The sequence below is a fragment of the Podarcis liolepis genome, assembly GCF_965112155.1.
Source record: "Podarcis liolepis genome assembly, chromosome: 6".
Lineage (NCBI taxonomy): Eukaryota > Metazoa > Chordata > Lepidosauria > Squamata > Lacertidae > Podarcis > Podarcis liolepis.
The window spans coordinates 20736427-20754350 of NC_139559.1; the positions used below are offsets into that span (position 1 = coordinate 20736427).

Below are 17924 nucleotides of genomic sequence, written 5' to 3' on the forward strand. Positions count from 1 at the left end.
CAGTCCGGGCGGGCCAATGGGCTTCGCCCTGCTCAGCGGTTTCCCACAAGGCAACGCGGCTTGGCTCAAGCCTGGCCCGGGAGGGTGAGAGCAGAAGGGCGGCGGCGCGCCCGGAAGCTGCATGGCGGTGCTGCTGCTGTCCTTTGGCTTCGTTCTGCTGATGCGCATCGGTCCACCCAGGCTAACCCAGGGGTGGGTGGAAGGCAGAGCGGGACGTACGGGGACACCTTGTAAAGGTTTATGATGATGTCGTCATCACATTTTGAACTTCTGCCCCTGCTCTGTACACGAATAGGGAAGCTTTTAAATGTTTTTATATATAAAACCCAGTCAGGTGGTCGGAGTACAAATAAACTAATATTATTCTTTGTGTACCTTCGGCCAGGGTTGCCACCTGTCCTGTATAATACAGGATTGTCTCGCATTTCAGTATAAAAAGCGACGTCCTGTATTGATACAGTTTTGTCCTATATTTCAGGTCTTCTCTCTGCCAAGTTAGGGATCATCTCGCAACTGCATGTGTTTGAAAGGATGTGTGAAAAAGGTCATGTATTTAAGCTCTGCGTAGCCTAGCACAGACAGATTTACAAGTTCATGTATGTGCGGGGGTGGGGGGTGGGGTTATGTGTATGACAGATTCCAGATTCCTGTTAGGCTGCAATAGATGGTAATGGATTGCTTTTAAGTCACTTCAGTACCAGACCTTTTTTAAAAAAAAAATGCCCTCCCTGTACGTTGCCAGAATAAAGTTGGCAACTCTGCTTCAGACACACACATAATAGGAGCTTTTGAACGTGGATGAGGAAAGGAGATAAGTGGGAGGCTGTCCTGGGAGCGCACACGATTGACCATGACATCTAGCTCGTGTTTCCATCTGTGCTAGAAAGGCTTTGGTGTCTGTGTATCACTGCTGCCAGCTGCTGAGCGTAACTGGTATAGCACCTTCCACCCTTTCCATAGGGACCCCTCCATTCAATGCACATGATTTCTGCTCATGATGCTATTGCGGCAGTTATATGCAATCCCACTTTCAATACTTCTTGTGCCAGCAGAAGTTTTGGGGTAGTCATACTGCTTTGTTTCTAGTCCCTGCATATCCTGCTGAAATAATGCAACTTCACACTGTAAATGTGTTGCATTTTTTATTTTATTTTTTTGGTCCCACGTTAGTTGCCCTGGAGCCCCTCTGGACAGCAGTAATGTGGTAGTATTGGGGAAGCATCACAGAGTAACTAATAAAGCAGAATAAATCCACCACTAAGGCATTATTATCATTATTAGCAGTATACACCTGCAGGAAAACACCAGACCAGGATGGGCTTTTCTTTACAACGAAGCTTTCAGAAAGCTGCAATAAAGCTTTCAGAACTAGGACAATTGTACACCATATGCTGCCCCTGGGTGGCTACTGGGTACTAGCAAAGCAAAATATTCACTATGCTTATATTCCATTCTCTTGGAAAGCTCTGAGTGCTTTATATGGATGGGGCAACCAGGGTTCTGACCAGATACTGCTCATGTGCAAACACAGCAGCTTAACTTTGACAATGCTGCAGGCGTCACATGCTCACTTTGCAGTGCTGTAGTCAGCAGACACTTTGAAAACAGAACTGAAATATTTAACTTCCGGCTACCTGCTGCACGTTGCTACAAATTTTATACATACAAAAAGGGCAGATGAACATGACATGTAGTTGCATGCAACTATTGGCCCTGGTTTATATTTATTTATTCATTCATTCATTCATTTTATATATATATATATATATATATATATATATATATATATATATATATATATACTACAGCAGCAGAGGTTGCAATCTTCCTTGGAAGAGCAGCAGCAGGGGACTGAATGGTTCTGAAAATCGCAACTACTTTTTCTCTTGAAAAGGAAAAAGATGGTAGAACTGGTGCACTTTTGTCCATGGGCAAAACAGTTTACAATAAAATTATGTAAACGTAATTGTACATGTTTATACCAGGGGTATCCCTTTACAGCAGGTGTAACCAATGTGGGGTCTTCCAGATGTTGTTGAACTCCAACTCCCACCAGCCCCAGCCACCACTGGGGACATTAGGGGAGTCCGACACACTGCAAAGTGCTGGATAAGTAGATCCTTGTGTTGCAACTACTGACACCACACATAGGGAAGATCCTTGAATAGAAATCATTGCTATGAATGTATCATTCTTGACTGGATTGGGTGACGCATAGCAAGCTGTTCCATCGATCTGCCGGTATTGGAACACACTTTGGCTGGTTCCAGACAAGGTGTTTATTGTGGAATGAGTGGGTCTCATTCACTCAAAATTTTACAAGGGGAAGTGGACCAGATGGTATCAGGCATGTTATACCTGTGTTTTCCTCTATAGTATCACCCCATCCGACTGGATACAAATAGTTGATGTAAGCTTGAAATCATTGCATTTGAAAAAGAAAGTTCGTTTTTAAACTTTTATTTACCACCTGATTAAAGCATGGAATACAACAGTATTATACATAATATTTTTATGTAAAAAACTTTACATAGCTTTTCATAATTATATAATTATTCTGCTATTCTCTCAAAAATGTATACATCCATCGGGCAAGGAATGCTTTTCATTAACTTAATGATATTAAATGCACTTCATAATAGAAGATCTCTTAAGAAAAAAAGTAGCTTGTAACTAATTTTAGGCATTTATATAGGTAAAACATTTTGCACAAAGTATATTTTATTTAAAGTTGCAAAGAGATATTCAGGACAAAATGTCAAGACATTTAGGAACTGCACCTCTCACAAATTGTTTCAAGCCAAGGATCATATCATCCAATTAAATGTTAAAATAAAATTTGGGGGCAAATTTCACTGGCCATTCTACACTGGCTTACCTTATCTTCAAACACAATTGTGCTAGTGGTAAGCAAACTATCCTTATAAAATGCAACACACAAAGATTTAAGCAAACTTTATTCCATCAACTTTGCTCAAAAAATAAACCAGCTTGTGTGCAAATACGCAGGCTTAAGACATTTGAGCCTCGGTTTGAATTTATACTACAGACCTTTAACATACAGGAGCTGTACTGGACTTTTGTTCTATCTCTGGTTTAGAATTTAAATATATAAACTTAACTTTCAGAAATGGGTGCAAAAATAATAATAATAAAGCTCCATAAGACAACCCTCGAACCCTTCAGGACATCTGTCTACGTTAACCGTTTTTCCTCACCTGTTTACTGTAGAGTGCGTCTTCCAAATATTGACTACATGTAGATTTGTACATCTTGTCAGACTGTATTCTACACATTTTACTGTGGCATAACTTACTTCCATCAGTTTAAATGTCTCCAATTGTAAGAGTGCTCTGTGGGCTACTGTAGATACAATGCTGGGCAGCCACAGTTTAAAGAGAATATGAGCAGGCTTTGTGTGTTCATATCTCCCTTCTCCAGTTCCTATTCCTGCTGCCCCATTTCCCAATTCATAGTTTAACAATGTGTCTGCATCAGCAATAACCAGGGTTAATGCTAACCAGAGTTTACATCTTAAAACTGTTTGAGAAGCAGGTCTGCAACCTCTGGTTTAAGAGGAAACCTGATGACTGTTAACCACGAGTGCAGACAGTATAGTGGTAAAGCTAAACCATGGTTAATGCTGATAAGGACAGAGGGTAGGAATTCATACTAGAAATGGGAGGAAGGGGCCTGTGTTCTGCATGTGTCCATGGGTCACTCCTGATCTCTAAGTTATGGTTAACGGATGGGCAGAAATATGTACATAGGACCCTACACAATCTCTAATCCTACATTGGATCCAAGACACAGAATTCTGCTGCTGACCTGTACCAGCTGAATCAAATTTCATGTGGATCGAAGGAAGTCTATAGGAGGTACTGTGTTTAGTCTGCAGAATCTGCTCCATGATCTGCACTCAAATGAATTGCTGTGAAAGCAGCCGGAGAGAATTTCTATCACTGTTACGATTGTCTGTGGAGTTTGGTGCTGACAAAATGGAAAGGTGCACTGAAGCCCATAGCCACTGCAAGAACACATCCAGACATTACATGTACAATATCAATCTCCACAGATCTAGTACACACACACTTTCAGGAACATCTGGAGTAAGGCTATTATGGAGTCTCTCTCTCTCTCTCTCTCTCTCTCTCTCTCTCTCTCTCTCTCACACACACACACACACACACACATCATATGGTAATCTAGATCCCCACCTCCGCCCCTCCAAGTGTCATTAAATTAAAGTTCAGCAATTTGAAAATGTAACTGTTGACTGCTAACAGCTTACTGAAGGAAACGAAGTCATTTAACACTAAGGCTTTAAAAGGTTCTAAGTTGTATGATCAGAATATTATCTATAAGCTAAGATCTCACATATAAAGCTTCTTCATATTATTTTACATTGCAAAGTTCTGGAAGATACTATTACAGTCCCAAGGGTATTGCACTTCTCTTTCAGATTCTGAAGCAGCTGTAATGTTGCCATGCTCTCTTAATAAAAGACAAACAGCTACAACTTTGAACAGGTAACACTTGACAAAACGGGGTGGAGGCCAAGCTGCAGTCATACAATGTATTAATAGCAGAACCATAGCAGTGGAAAAAATAAACAGCTCAGTTAAAGAATATGTCCAATTAAAGAATATGTGGATGTAAATTTATATATTTATATATAAACAATAAATGACTTGGTACACAGTGAAATACATATCTATGATGCAAACTTAAAAGTTGAAATTTCTTTCAGTTTTGAAGAAAGTCAGACTTGTTTTTTTCACTGTGGCAAAATGCCACCACAATCTTTTAAAATAAATTACTCACATTTCTGTCAACGTACTTCATATGAGACAAATGCTGCAGCTCTTATGCCAAAAAATTCTTTGGTAGAGAAATTAAACGTCAGAAACTGTTCTTACTTATATTAATGACCAAACACAAATATAAAACAAAATTAACTTGAGATAGAGAAAGAGAGCACCAGTATTTAATAAAACAAATCTAGCCGTCAATTCTGGTTCTCCAAAACCGCAACAACTTTGGTTGAGCTAAACAGCCAAACTCAATTTACAAAGCAAAAAGTTCCAAACACACTGAACCCCAATCACATTTCAACTCGGGCGTTATCATTTTCAATGGAACTTCAGGAACGCTTGCTTAGGATTGCAGCCAACCAACTACCATTTCCCCACCCCCAATTAAGTTAATACTTTTACCATTCTTATTTGCAGATATGGGTAAGTACAAAATATGCTTAATAATACTCTTGCGCTTGCATTTTTTAATATATATACACATTTGGACGGAAACAATTCCCTTCCTGCCCTCTTATGCAAATCTTACACTCATATCGGAGAGTTGAAATACAACTAAACAGGTTCTAGCCTGCTATACCTTACAAAACTATTTCCTCTACTAGGCCAAGAATACTAAGACATGGTCTTACAAATAAACAAAACAACTCTACCCCCCGACCCAAAGTCAGTAGAGCCAATAGAACTGCACTGATAAAACTGCAAGTTTGCTTCCTATTGCCCCTAACAAACAGGATTTCGTCACAAGTACATGTGCACTTATATTAATAAATCAAGTGGTCCCAATAGGAACCAGACTCTTCGCCCTCATACAACTATTGACAATAAAGTACTAACCAAGCCATTAAAAACAACCGCAACTCACAATTCTGCAATAAAAATAGAAATATCTTAATGCACATTAAAGATAGACTGCTTCTACCAAAATGTTAATCTATATATTATTCAAAAGGGGAAGGGCTTGACCAACTGCTATACATTTTAATTCATTCAATGTGCAATTCAAATATTAATTCGAAAGTTTCATTTTGCCATTTCCTCCATACGAGTCAAGAATCAGAAGAATTTTCAAAGATATCAAGCTTCGTGGTGCATTCAAGGCATGAGAGATTTAGTAATGGGATTAAGAGGCTCATGTGTAATGGTTTTCTCCTGCTACATTTGGTGGGGGGGGGGTAGTATTTCCTTTGCAATACTGTATACTGCAAATTATCTTCTTGATACAGATCTAGTATCAAGGGTGTTTACTTATGTTGAAAAACAATGAAGGTCCAGGCCAACACGATATGCCGCAGTTTGGGAATGATTTACCACACACGTTCTGCAACATGTAAGTTGGCAGGGAGGGTGATGAAGATCAATATCTCTTTGGATTCTTGCTAGGTTGTTGGTTATACTACCGCCCAACTGCCATCTTGCTATGACGTTGCAGAATAGACAGCACCAAACCATTAAAACAAAAAAGCACCCCGTATTCACACAGAGGTTGAATCCACCCAAATGGGGGCGTGGGAGACCAGATGTCCCAGCATGATTTTCGGATGAATTTAAGCCCTCTCTTAAATATTTATTAATACATTTGCTAACATTACAGGCCTATATGAATATATTCGGTATTATCTCATTTTCCATTCATTCATCATTTCCAACAGATTATGGGCAATTAGCTGAAAGGCATTAAGAAGGAACCATTGCAAACAACAGATTTGAAGACACAAGCTTTGTGATAAGAATGACTTGACATTTACTGCATTAAATTGCAAAATGCTCAACAGCTATTCTTATAGGGAAGCCAGATTTTTTTTTTTTTTAAAGGAGACAGTTTTCCTTTAGAAATGCTATTATTTTGATCTGTTCCAGTGGTTGTTTCATCTTCTTTGAGTACAATCTCCCTCTCTCTGCATCCATTCTTTGAACTTAGCACAACTCAAGCTTTGGGAAAGAGCAGTGATGGAGCTACCATGCAAGCGAGTGGGTCCCCGTCGTCCGCAACTGTCCTTCAGGAATCCAGATTTTGAATACTACACCTATGCGCAGGAAAAACTTCCGCAGTACCGCTCGGAGCTCTGGGATAAGGTCAAACTGCATTATCTCACACAAGTAGGGGTAATATGTTGAAGCATGTGCTTTGAACTTGGAAGACAAAAAAAAGGGGGGGAGTGAGATTGTTTTTAAAAAAGCAAATAATAATAATAATAATAAATAATAATAATAATAGAAGGAACCGAGTTCTCACAGTCAGACTATGGCAGGCACCCCCAAACTCGGCCCTCCAGATGTTTTGGGACTACAATTCCCATCATCCCTGACCACTGCTCCTGTTAACTAGGGATGATGGGAGTTGTAGTCCCAAAACATCTGGAGGGCCGAGTTTGGGGATGCCTGGACTATGGGGTAAGCAACATCTAGGTTTGGAAACTGCATGCCTCTTGAGGCCGCCAGTTTCTTACCTAACCAGAATAGCCAGTCCAAGCAATTTTCTTGACTGAGTCAAAGCAGAAAATGCCACTGTGTTGGGATTCACAGGATACTGGATAAGTCTGCAGGCTTCAACAGGATGATGCAATACTCTGCTGGGTCAGAGTGACTCAGCAGGAGTGTGATTAGTGTAATTGGCTATCACCTGTTTTAAAAAGGAAAGCCTGTTTAACAGGGGGTGTGGTGGTTGTGCTGTAGTGTGGTGGTGCTGTGGTGGAGAGTATTCGTTTGTAAGTACTCTGTATGGACTGTTTCTTTTGTAAATGCCTGTATATAGCTCACATTAAAAAGGACTGCACTGAAAAACCTGGAACTCTTAGTGCTTTGCTGAAAACGCCGCGTGGAATACGCGACACACTGCCCTTCAAGTTAAGGTTTGTCTTAACTTAAGACCAGTCAAGTTATCCCATAAGCAACTTTCCCCTGCTCCCTGGGATTTAAATTAGTATATATTAAACAGTTACCTATTCTACTATCCCTTCATAGCTTTAGAAATCAGCTGCCTGAGGTGGCTATCTCCACTCTGTCTAATGGTAAGGCTGGCCCTCCAGCAACCAGAAATTCCCCCAGGGATCAATTTATTGTAGAGGTGGCCAGTGAGCAGTGTTTCCTAAACTTGAGTCTCTAACTGTTTTTGGACTACAACTCCCATTATCCCTATCTACCAAGAACATTGGTCAGGGATGATGGGAATTGTAGTCCAAAAGCAGCTGGAGACCCAAATTTGGGAAACCCTGCTTTTCTCATTCTATGTCAACATGTAGCAATATTAATAATTTTAAAGAAATCTTCAAGTTTTAGGCTGCAATGCACTAAGCACATAACACTGAGAAAGTCCATCTAAACCATGGGTGGCTAACCTGTGGTCCTACCTGATGTGGTTGAATTCCAGCTCCCACCAGCCCCATGCATTCTGCAACCCCAATCGCAGAGTTCCAAAACAGACACAGCCTCTCCATGCCTGAGCTGGAGAAGGGCTAGCACCACCACCACATGACCTTGGGGTGTGTGGCCAGAGGCACATCCCTGAAGCCACAATTTAATTGTGATGCCCTTTCATACAATGTGTGTGTGAGAGAGAAAAGGGATACAGTTTCATGTTAAAGTGTGAAAATAATGTGCATGAAACCAAGGTGAGAATCTTTTCTTACCTTTTCATCACTGACTTTTAGTGTTTTTGTTAGAAGTAACAACAGGAGATTGGTCCAGGCCTCTCGGTGGCTTTCTGAGTTCACGGTGATAAAATAGGCCAACGCCTCACTGCACACACTAGAGAAAGATTATGCACCCACTCAATACATAGAAAAAGGAATCTTAATCAAATGGAATCAACAGGTGGTCTACCCTCAAGCCTAGCAGTAAATGTGGAAGCTTGATAGGTTTCACTTTAAATGGGAAGAGGAAAGTGACAAAACATTCAGTGGCCGGGATTCAACTAATGCAAGACGCGGCTTTCCCCTTCTCTGCTGCCGCCACACATAGTCCTGCCCCCTAAAACTGGCTTGGAGAACCCCTAGAACAGAGTGGCAGAAGAGGAAATGGGGGGTTGTTCCATCTGCAAGCTGAAACGCTTCTACTAATTGGAGCATTATCACAGTGTTATACTGAATTCCTCTCAATGTCTTTTTATTTCATTATTTGACCTTTGTGTTTTCTATTTAAAATCACCCGGCTGAAGCTGCAAGTGGGCTTGGAAGTATTGCAGTTCAATGTGCAAATGGGCGATTTTCTTTATCTGGTATCCACACAGGCTGTCCAATGTCATTTATAAATAGGATTATCTTTTCACTCTCTGAACAATTTCACCTAACTAACTAGAAGCAACACTTTGCAAAAAGCACACTGAAGCCAGAGTCAAAAGCTCTTTTATCAAATGGTGCAGAAGGGATGAATGGCCTGCTCCAGGTATCAGGTTACTTTCACAGACACATTCCAGGATGGTCTTAATGGAAGGCCCAGATTTGAACACCCATCACTTTTTATTACCTTGACTGAAATTAATAGGAAGATTAGGGGGAGGCATTCCATACAGACACTGGAATCCAGCAGCCAAAAGCAGTCACTTGACTGGGCAGCCTAGTAACATCTTTGAAGGGTAGAAATAATGCTTACTTCAGGAGTCTCTCTTGTATAGCTTCCCAGGAGTCTCTGCGATTTTCATCAACGTACATTCGGAAGAGGATTCTCAGACAGCAAGCCAAACTGCTGGTTTCTTGTTTTAAAAGATTAGGCTTGGATTTACCCTTGAACCCTAGAAATCAAGGACAGCGATATAGCTAGATAACTATACCTGCACATCTGCTCCAACTCCAACAGACATGCATACATACATACAGCTTTTCCACACTGTGTGATCCCAAACACACATTTGGCAAGACACATATGCCTTTGAAACCACATGCAGGTAAACACTACTGAAAGTAGAGCCATTTGAAGAAAGGAAATGTGCAGCTTCACTTAAACCCTGAACAAAGTCTCTTAATGCCTCACTTGGAGCCTGACTCCACATTACACTTAAATGCCCATAGTTACCACCCAATCACTTTTAAAACTGGGGGAAAAAATACAGTTTTAGGAGGAAGTGATTAGTATAGAAAAGGGGAAGGGGTACTTAACCCTTCTATAGGTATAAGGTTTACAACAACCCAAAATATGACATGCTTCCTCTGTACCATAAGGACAAAATAAAGGCCATTAGCTTTGGTTTCATTTCACTGAATCTGAGCCTATCTTCTGGAATCAAATTTATGGAACTCCTACAGATATGAACAGCTATTGCATACTGTGATCTTCATATGAGGCAGGGATGGGAAACCTGTTGCCTTCCAGAAGTTATTAGGCTACAACTTCCATCACTCCTTTACCACTGGTATGCTGCTCGGGGCTGATGGAAGTTGTTGATTCCCCATCTTGATATAAGATCACTAGCAAGGTACATTTCTTAATTGGATTATAATATTCCAAGTTATGCTTTTAACCTCAAAATCAAAATAATAAAATTCCATGTTATTAGATCAGGTATGGTGAATCTGTGGCCCTCTAAATATTGCTGGACTGCAGCTACCATAAGCTCCAGATAGCATGACCAAATGGCATGGATGATGGGAGTTGAAGTCTAGCAACATCTGGGGAGCCACCAGTTCCCTGAACTGGATTCATGTACTAGACCTGCAATTTTTTGCTTACACTGCTTTAAGTATATTTTTTAAAAAACCCTTTGTGCACCACACACTTGGTGCTTACCTGCTCTCCACAGGACAGTTCTTTGTTCGTAATTTGAGTTAAAAGCTTTTGAAAATGAATGGGACTCCTGCAAACAGTCCAGCAACTTGAACAGGTGTTGGGAAGACATGTATTTGTACATTCCTTGGTCTTCAGTATCAATGTGGATGTCTGTTTCTAGTGTGTCCCTCTAAAATGGAAAATCAAGTTACAAGAAACATTGACTGAAGGAATAGGTGTAATCAAAATTTTTTTAAAATCAGAGTATATCACAATTTCCAAGCGCAATAGACCAATTTTGGTACCAGTCCAGTGCACCTGGATGCATCAGTTGCTATCCCCCCCCCCCCCGCCAGAGCAGAGGGCACATGCCACAGTTTCTGGTATTGGTAAAAGAAGTGTCATTATTCTATGCAGAATCACCATGAATTGATGATGCCTCCCAGTTTGTGGGAGGCAAAACCAACAAAATCACAGATGCACAGGTAGAATATGTGCCAGTTGCTTCTGGGTGCAATTAGGAAATAAAAGTAGTTCTGTTATCGGAAATGTAATCTACATTTTTCTCTGGTTCACAGCAACATTTGTCCCAGACATCGGGTCTTCTGGAGAAAAACAGGGTGGTATCAGTTTCAGGGGTATTCTTCATTGGTATACTTTTCATTGATGACTTTGACCTATCTACAGTTGTTCAGCAGCAACACTTTGTTTGCTCACTTCATGCTCTTGTCAGCCAGAGCAGAATGCTAAGCCTCTTCAGCTAAAACTAAGGCACTGTTATAGGGGGACCTCACATACAGGGCAAAAGACTGTCAGGGCACAGCTCACTCCCTGTCTTCCATACTAGTTGATAAATGTTAACCAAATGGGGAAGTCAAGATGTGACTCTGGAGAAGAATGTGAGGTTTCTTACCTGAGCGGCAGCCATATGCTCAGCATCTTCCTTTTTGCTCGTGGCTGGGTAAAATACTATGTTATCAATGGTCTGTATCAATTCCAGCTGCACAACACACTTAATAAGGAGGCTGGCAAAGAGTTTCTGGTCTAAGAGAATATCAATATGATAGGTCTTAGTTTCAAAGTAATTTGGCTGTATGCACTAAAAACTGGTGTAGCCAAATATAGGTACCCTGATGTCATTTCCCCCTGGTCCCCATCATCCAACAAGATTCCTTTCCAAGCAATATTCTGTGCAATATTCTCTAGCAACAGGGAACCATGGATTTCATGAGCTACCGTGGTGCCAGTGAAGATTACCATCATCCCTAGACTAGCACCATGCCATTGATAAAATAATACTTTAGGACTGCCCTGAGACTTCCGGGTATAGGGCAGTATATAAATTCAATAAATAACATCAACAACAGAATACATTTTCCTGTGTAAGTAAGATAGCAGACTTTTGTTTCACTGCTACATGAATGCTCCTTAAATTGAGGTTAACCAACCAGCATAATTTGACCTGGAAAATGGGACTGTAAACCTCTCAGAGGTTATAGATGATTATTTGGCATATGAATCCTGTTAAGAAAATGTCAAGAATCTATGAATCCCATCGACCCAAGCTCTTAAAAAACAACAACCAGCAATAGGCTGTCAATGGATGTGGGGTGCCATTTCCAAGGCTCTTGCACAATGCTACAAATCTGGAAACAAATTTGTACACAAGTTGGCAGCAACACTGTAGTGGAGGCTAGGAACTAATAATGCCTGTATGCAGATGGTGCTGAAAGCAGAATGGAAAATCTCAACAGCCCTTCAGCACAATGGGGTGGTGTTGCTTGCAAGGGGACTTGGGTGAGGAGTGGATAGCCCTCAAAGATAGATGATAGATAGATGTTGAGGAGATTGAAGTGCAGACTTACTTGAATAAGGGCCACCTTTCCAGCTTTCATCTGTAGGATTTGAAAACTGGCTCTGCCCCCTTTCTGAAGCATTTTTATCTATGCTGCTTAATGACTGGCGATCTAGATCCATATCCTAGAAGTAAACAGGAGCAATTCAATAATAAATAATAAATAATATATTATTATTAATAATAATAGTTTAAAACACACCCAAAGATACACATTGCTTCTACTAATATTTATATTTGTTAATAAATTTGAGTCTAATGAATGTTCTTGCAGATAACTCCTGTTTCCACATTAAATGTCTATAAACATGAAGCCGTCACATACATCATTTTGCGCACATTTTTTTCAGCTAAGGAATGAGTAATCAGAACTTACCAAGTGCTTTTCAGATGAATCATCTTCCATTCCTGCTGGTCTCCATGTCAGCAAGCTTCAAGGAAGAAAAAAACTGATCAGGAACGTAACCTAATTTGAAACCACTTTAAATATTCTGCATTTAGAATTATACTCACACATGAGGAATTGTAGTTTTGAAGATCTCTAGCATACAATTGCAGGTTTGGTCCCAGACTTCATGACTGAATTTCTGCCCATTTAATATTACCAGGCTTTCTAGGCAGTTGGTACCCGATCGAGCCAGCTGTTCATTATCTGCAGAAAATGAAGAACCAGCTTAAAAAAACCCCACAAACCTCATTTATGCAAAATTAAAGAACATTTACAGTGACTATAGACACACAGTGTCAGAGATCAATGGTATTTATAAACCACCTAACAAGAAGGACTTGCAGTTGTTTGGTGCTTATTCTTACTGGGAAGTAGTAAGTCAAGGCAACACTGCAAAATGAGACAATGAGATGGAGCAAATGTAACATTATATGTATATTGTATTCTTTTCTTATCTTCCCCTCCCCAGAATATTTCCTCCCCACTCAACACATTTCTATCAAAAGCACAAACAGAATATTATCCAAACAGAGAGCTAAGACCTTGCCCCAAGGTTATTCATTCAGTATAAAGTTGGGATGTGGGAAGAAATTAATCCAGCTTGTCTGTTAATGCAAATTACCCAATTCATGCTCTCTGAACCAATACATGAACTGAAATGCAGCTAACCTTCAAGATTCCCACTTGTCCAATTTCTATGATGCCGTTCTCCAACCCCAAATCAGGGAAAAGTGCAAACAAAAATGCATCAACTAATGGAAACAGCATATAAAAATGAATTTTACTTTGTAATATGAATTTTATTTGTAAGATGAAGTAGTTACCTATTCAGGTTGAGTAATTTAATATCTTAAGTAATGATATAATAAGAATAGGAAAGGAAATGATTTGCAAAAAAGTAAAATTTAATTTTGTGAACCGTTAGGAGGGAGGGAGGGAAGTTGTTTAGGCTCAGTTGAGCCAAGAGACTTAATAAGAGGACACGATGTTACGTATTGTGATTATATGTAAAATTAATAAAAATTATTTTAAAAAACAAAAATGAATTTTACTAGTTAAAAACTGCAAGCTGATGCTTAAGTGGGACAAACTGAATTTAGAAGATTTGAAAAATTAGAAATTGAGAGAATTTGACCAATTCATCCATCCAGAGAATAAAGTGACATGTATGTAAATAAGCTACCTTGTTTTACACACCAGTGTAACTGTGCAAATATGTCAGCAAGAAGAATCTCATTCAAAGCGTCATAGAACTGAGTGAATACATCACAGATTGCATAAAGTGCATGATTACACGTAGTAGTCATCCATTCAGATTTCTGTCAAGAGAAAAAGCAGGCCTTGTATTTTTTTTTATTTTTTTTTTTTTGGGGGGGAATCCTGCTAACTGGGAAAAGTTCTGATTGAATATTGAAAAGCACAATAAAGCTTATCAATTTAAAGGCTGCCTCCATGTGTTGCCCCTTTCCCATTGTAAAAATGTAAGACTGCAAGCTCCTAAGGATAGTAACTTGCCATTTTTTGTTTATGCTAACCCAAGAAGCACCATATACTGGTCATAGCAAGAATTAGATTGCCTACTGAAGCACAGAGTGGCCCAACGTTCTTGCTCAACTTGGGCAAGGCACAAGGACAACATGGAATATAAACCTTTGCCCTTGTAGCATGCTACCTCAGGTAGAAAAGCCTCAAGCTCTACAATTCCAATCCCAACCCCGCCCCCACTAAAAAGGAATAATAACACCCCACTAGATCAAACTTTGACTTCAATTTCTGTTTTTAATATTGTTTGCTTCTATAAAATGGCTTCCAATACCTCTGTCTGCTGCTCTGGAAGCTTCATGTTATCAAATATCCTAAACACAATTCGAAACAGATCTTGCCACCAGTGTTGTTCAAAGGTATGGCCGTAGCTCTTCATGATTTCAAACATAACCGTTAGGCCTCTACAGCATGGAGGGGAAAGAAGTAATAAGACAATGCAAGTTAACAGGGAAAAACATTAATAACTGGGCAGAACCCAAAAAAAAGAAGATGATGTTTCATTACCTCGTCCGCACATCTAGCTTGCACCGATTGATGATACAAGAAAGTTCAAATAAAATGGGGAACCAGCCTCTAACCCAAACTCTGTCCCCAGGGGCCACATTCATGTCGTCACTTGTGTACTCTCTCAAAACCTGTGAATAGACAAGAGCTGGTAGTTCAGTAGAAACACTTAAGCCACTCAATCAGGTCTTGTTAAAGAACGGAGAAATGCAAAGAAAAGTAGCAAGACAAAACACACTTTAAAAATGTTTCACGCACAAGCAAATCACTCCGTAACCTCACAAAAAAATAATATCCCTCCTAGTGGGACATTTTTCTGCCCAAGCCACTAGGCAAAAATGGCAGATTCTCCATTCATATTTAATTTGAGATGTGGGAGGAGGAAGGAACTAAGATTTGATAGTGAGAGTTGCTGAAATATAATGGGTGCCATCCAACAAAATCATTCTCAGAGTAGGTCTGTTAAAATCAATAGGATTATGTCAATCATAATGTTATTCTGAGTATGATTTAGGAAGCTGCTACCCAATAATAACCAGTGCAGGGTTCATTTAAAGCAGGTCTGTGGTATAATATATTTGTTATTACTAAAATCATTTGATACAAATTGATGTTTCATGTTTCTTTTTAAAAAAAAACAAATTAGTTTGTATAATCAATAGTTTGTAAAATTAATAAAATCCAATAGCACAAAACAGGAAAAAAGAAGCAAACAGTGGTCATAAAAAAGCAGTCAGCATATCCAAAAGGCTTGCTGGAATAGAGTTGCCTTGCCTTGTTCCCTAATGGTCTTTAGGGAATGAGGAAGGTAGTAGACATGCCTGGGAGTGAGTTCCGTTACTGAAAATGTTTTTGAGCCTCTGAAAAAGCACAGAAATACAAATGAGGGGAGGAAAGTACCTGAGGTCTTTCTGAAACGTATTTTGCACAATAACGAATAAGCCTAATTGCTTCCATACTGGTGTCTGGAAAGGCAGCATTACAGGCAAACTCTGATAAACATTTTACGGCATCCTGGAATGAATCTATTGCTGCAGGAAAATGCTGTTGAAAAATATTGGCTGTGGAGGGAAATGTGAAATAAAGACAAATCACTACTTTTGTATTTCTGCTCTGCTTTAGAATACAGTTGGTATACAAGTACATAAGCAGACCATGTCAACAGGGCTTGGAGTTACGTTGCGATACAAACATTTGCCCTTCTATATAGTAAATGCTGATTGCAAGATGGTTGCAATTCTAAGAGGTGACCCATTGCACCTGCACAACTTGCATGAGTTATAGCCCATCACAAAGTCCAGCAGCTATTTATGGTGGTCCAGCGAGGTAAGTAGGTGTGTTAAAATTTATTGCAATTGCAGGGGACTTCTTTTGTCAACAACTTTCCACTGCTAATCCAATCAGTCTTAAAAGGGAGGAAAGCCATCCAGCAGAGCCCAGGAACCCATACAAACCTGTGGGTAAGGCAGGGATTTCACCTAAGGGTAAGTGGAGATTTATAGCAAGCCTCACTGTGCCAGAGCTGGTGTCACACAATGTGGGCAGTTTCTGAAAGTGAACTTGTTAGGCCTCTACAACATCATACAATCATACAATGCTTTCAGTGAGCCTACAGCTGCAGAAATTTCAAAGTTGTGGGCTGCTGGATTCTCTGTTCTCATAAGGAGCTTTTCAATCCCTTCTTAAAATGTGTTTTCCTTAACAGCAAAATCAAGGAGCACCCCCCAACCAGCATTTTCTAGACGGTAAAGAGAGGGAGAAATATTATTTGAAGTACATGTGAGAAATAGGAATACTACAAGTCATTGTTTCAAAATTTCGAGGTTGGTCTCTACCATCATCATTTGGCACATTAGTCTTGCTGAAATTTACTTACTAACTATATGTCCCGTTGACTGGAATGCCAGCTCCACAATATTCCCATCATGATCAGATGCCGCTTGATGAAATACTGCGAAGATATTTTTCCACCCTGAGCGAATATTAGCAGCTTGAGAATTTACCATCTGAGCAATGCAGCGTATTACCATATCTCGAATTGTAGGAGACCTGAAGAAAAATAAAATAATAATTACTGACTTATTTGTTGTATCTCTCGTGTATGATGATGCCAGAGGAATCTGCATTGGCATAAAAGAACACATTTACATTTCAAGTTATTAGGACGAACCTGTTTTTCTTCATGATATGCTCAAATGGCCTCAGAAAGTCTTTCTGAAATCGGAAGTTGGCTAACTCTCCCTTCTCAAGGAACTTCATTGACAGCTGTCTCAATGAATCAACCGCAAAGATGGCCACATCTTCATTAGGATTGCAACCAACCTATTAAAAAGAGAAACGGGCATTCTCTCAGAAGAAGTGCATATCCACTGAAAATTGGACTATACAAATACAGCCCTGAAACCTGATTGGTCCATAAAACAATGACTGGCATGATGCTGCTAACAAGACAGTCAGAAACAGCCTGGGGCAGGCCTGGGGAAGCTCAGGCCCTCTGGGTCTCTCTATTCAGCCACTGGAACTCTTCCTAAGCAATGCCACACTTCCCAGGCAACCTCTCCTTCACAGACCATCCCTACTCAGTGGCCCTGCTCTAGGCCCTTCTTGGGTACTTTTGCCAGGATGGAATGCAACCCACTATGAAAAGGTGTAACTCCTGCCCACTGCCCCAGCCCCTTTTGCCTCTGCCCATAGCTGGCATGTGCCCCCTAAAGATTGGCCGTGGGCAGAAACAGGCCCCCCACCCCGATGTATTCTCCGATGTATTGATGTATTCTCAAAATACATCAGTCACAAATCTTTGCAGAGTATCAAAATGAGCTTGGCAGTAAATATCATCAATCGGAGTAGTGTTTGTTTCCCTGTAATTTTGTTTATGATCAAGACATAAATCCAGAAACTTTGAGCACAATTATGACAAGCCAGTCATTAAGGAAAGACACACGGTAATATAAAAGGCTATATATTTTAAAAAGAAGGAAAAAAGAAATGCAGACTCTGTATCGCACCAAGCCTGTTTGCGCTGACAAGGAGCAGTAAGGGAGAAAGCTAACTGTCC

General features: G+C 40.0%; 1 protein-coding gene across 1 annotated transcript in view; it reads right to left on the reverse strand.

The window, feature by feature from the left end:
* Positions 1-2444: 2444 nt before the first annotated feature.
* ARFGEF2 (ARF guanine nucleotide exchange factor 2) overlaps positions 2445-17924 on the reverse strand; it is a 48990-nt gene continuing 33510 nt past the window's right edge. Inside the window, 14 exon segments of the mRNA XM_083509836.1 lie at positions 2445-6947; positions 8444-8561; positions 9405-9543; positions 10536-10704; positions 11428-11558; positions 12380-12494; positions 12746-12800; positions 12883-13021; positions 14001-14136; positions 14634-14763; positions 14867-14997; positions 15767-15927; positions 16743-16915; positions 17037-17188. Of these exon segments, the coding sequence (XP_083365962.1) occupies positions 6771-6947; positions 8444-8561; positions 9405-9543; positions 10536-10704; positions 11428-11558; positions 12380-12494; positions 12746-12800; positions 12883-13021; positions 14001-14136; positions 14634-14763; positions 14867-14997; positions 15767-15927; positions 16743-16915; positions 17037-17188 (1926 nt within the window). The 3' untranslated portion in view covers positions 2445-6770.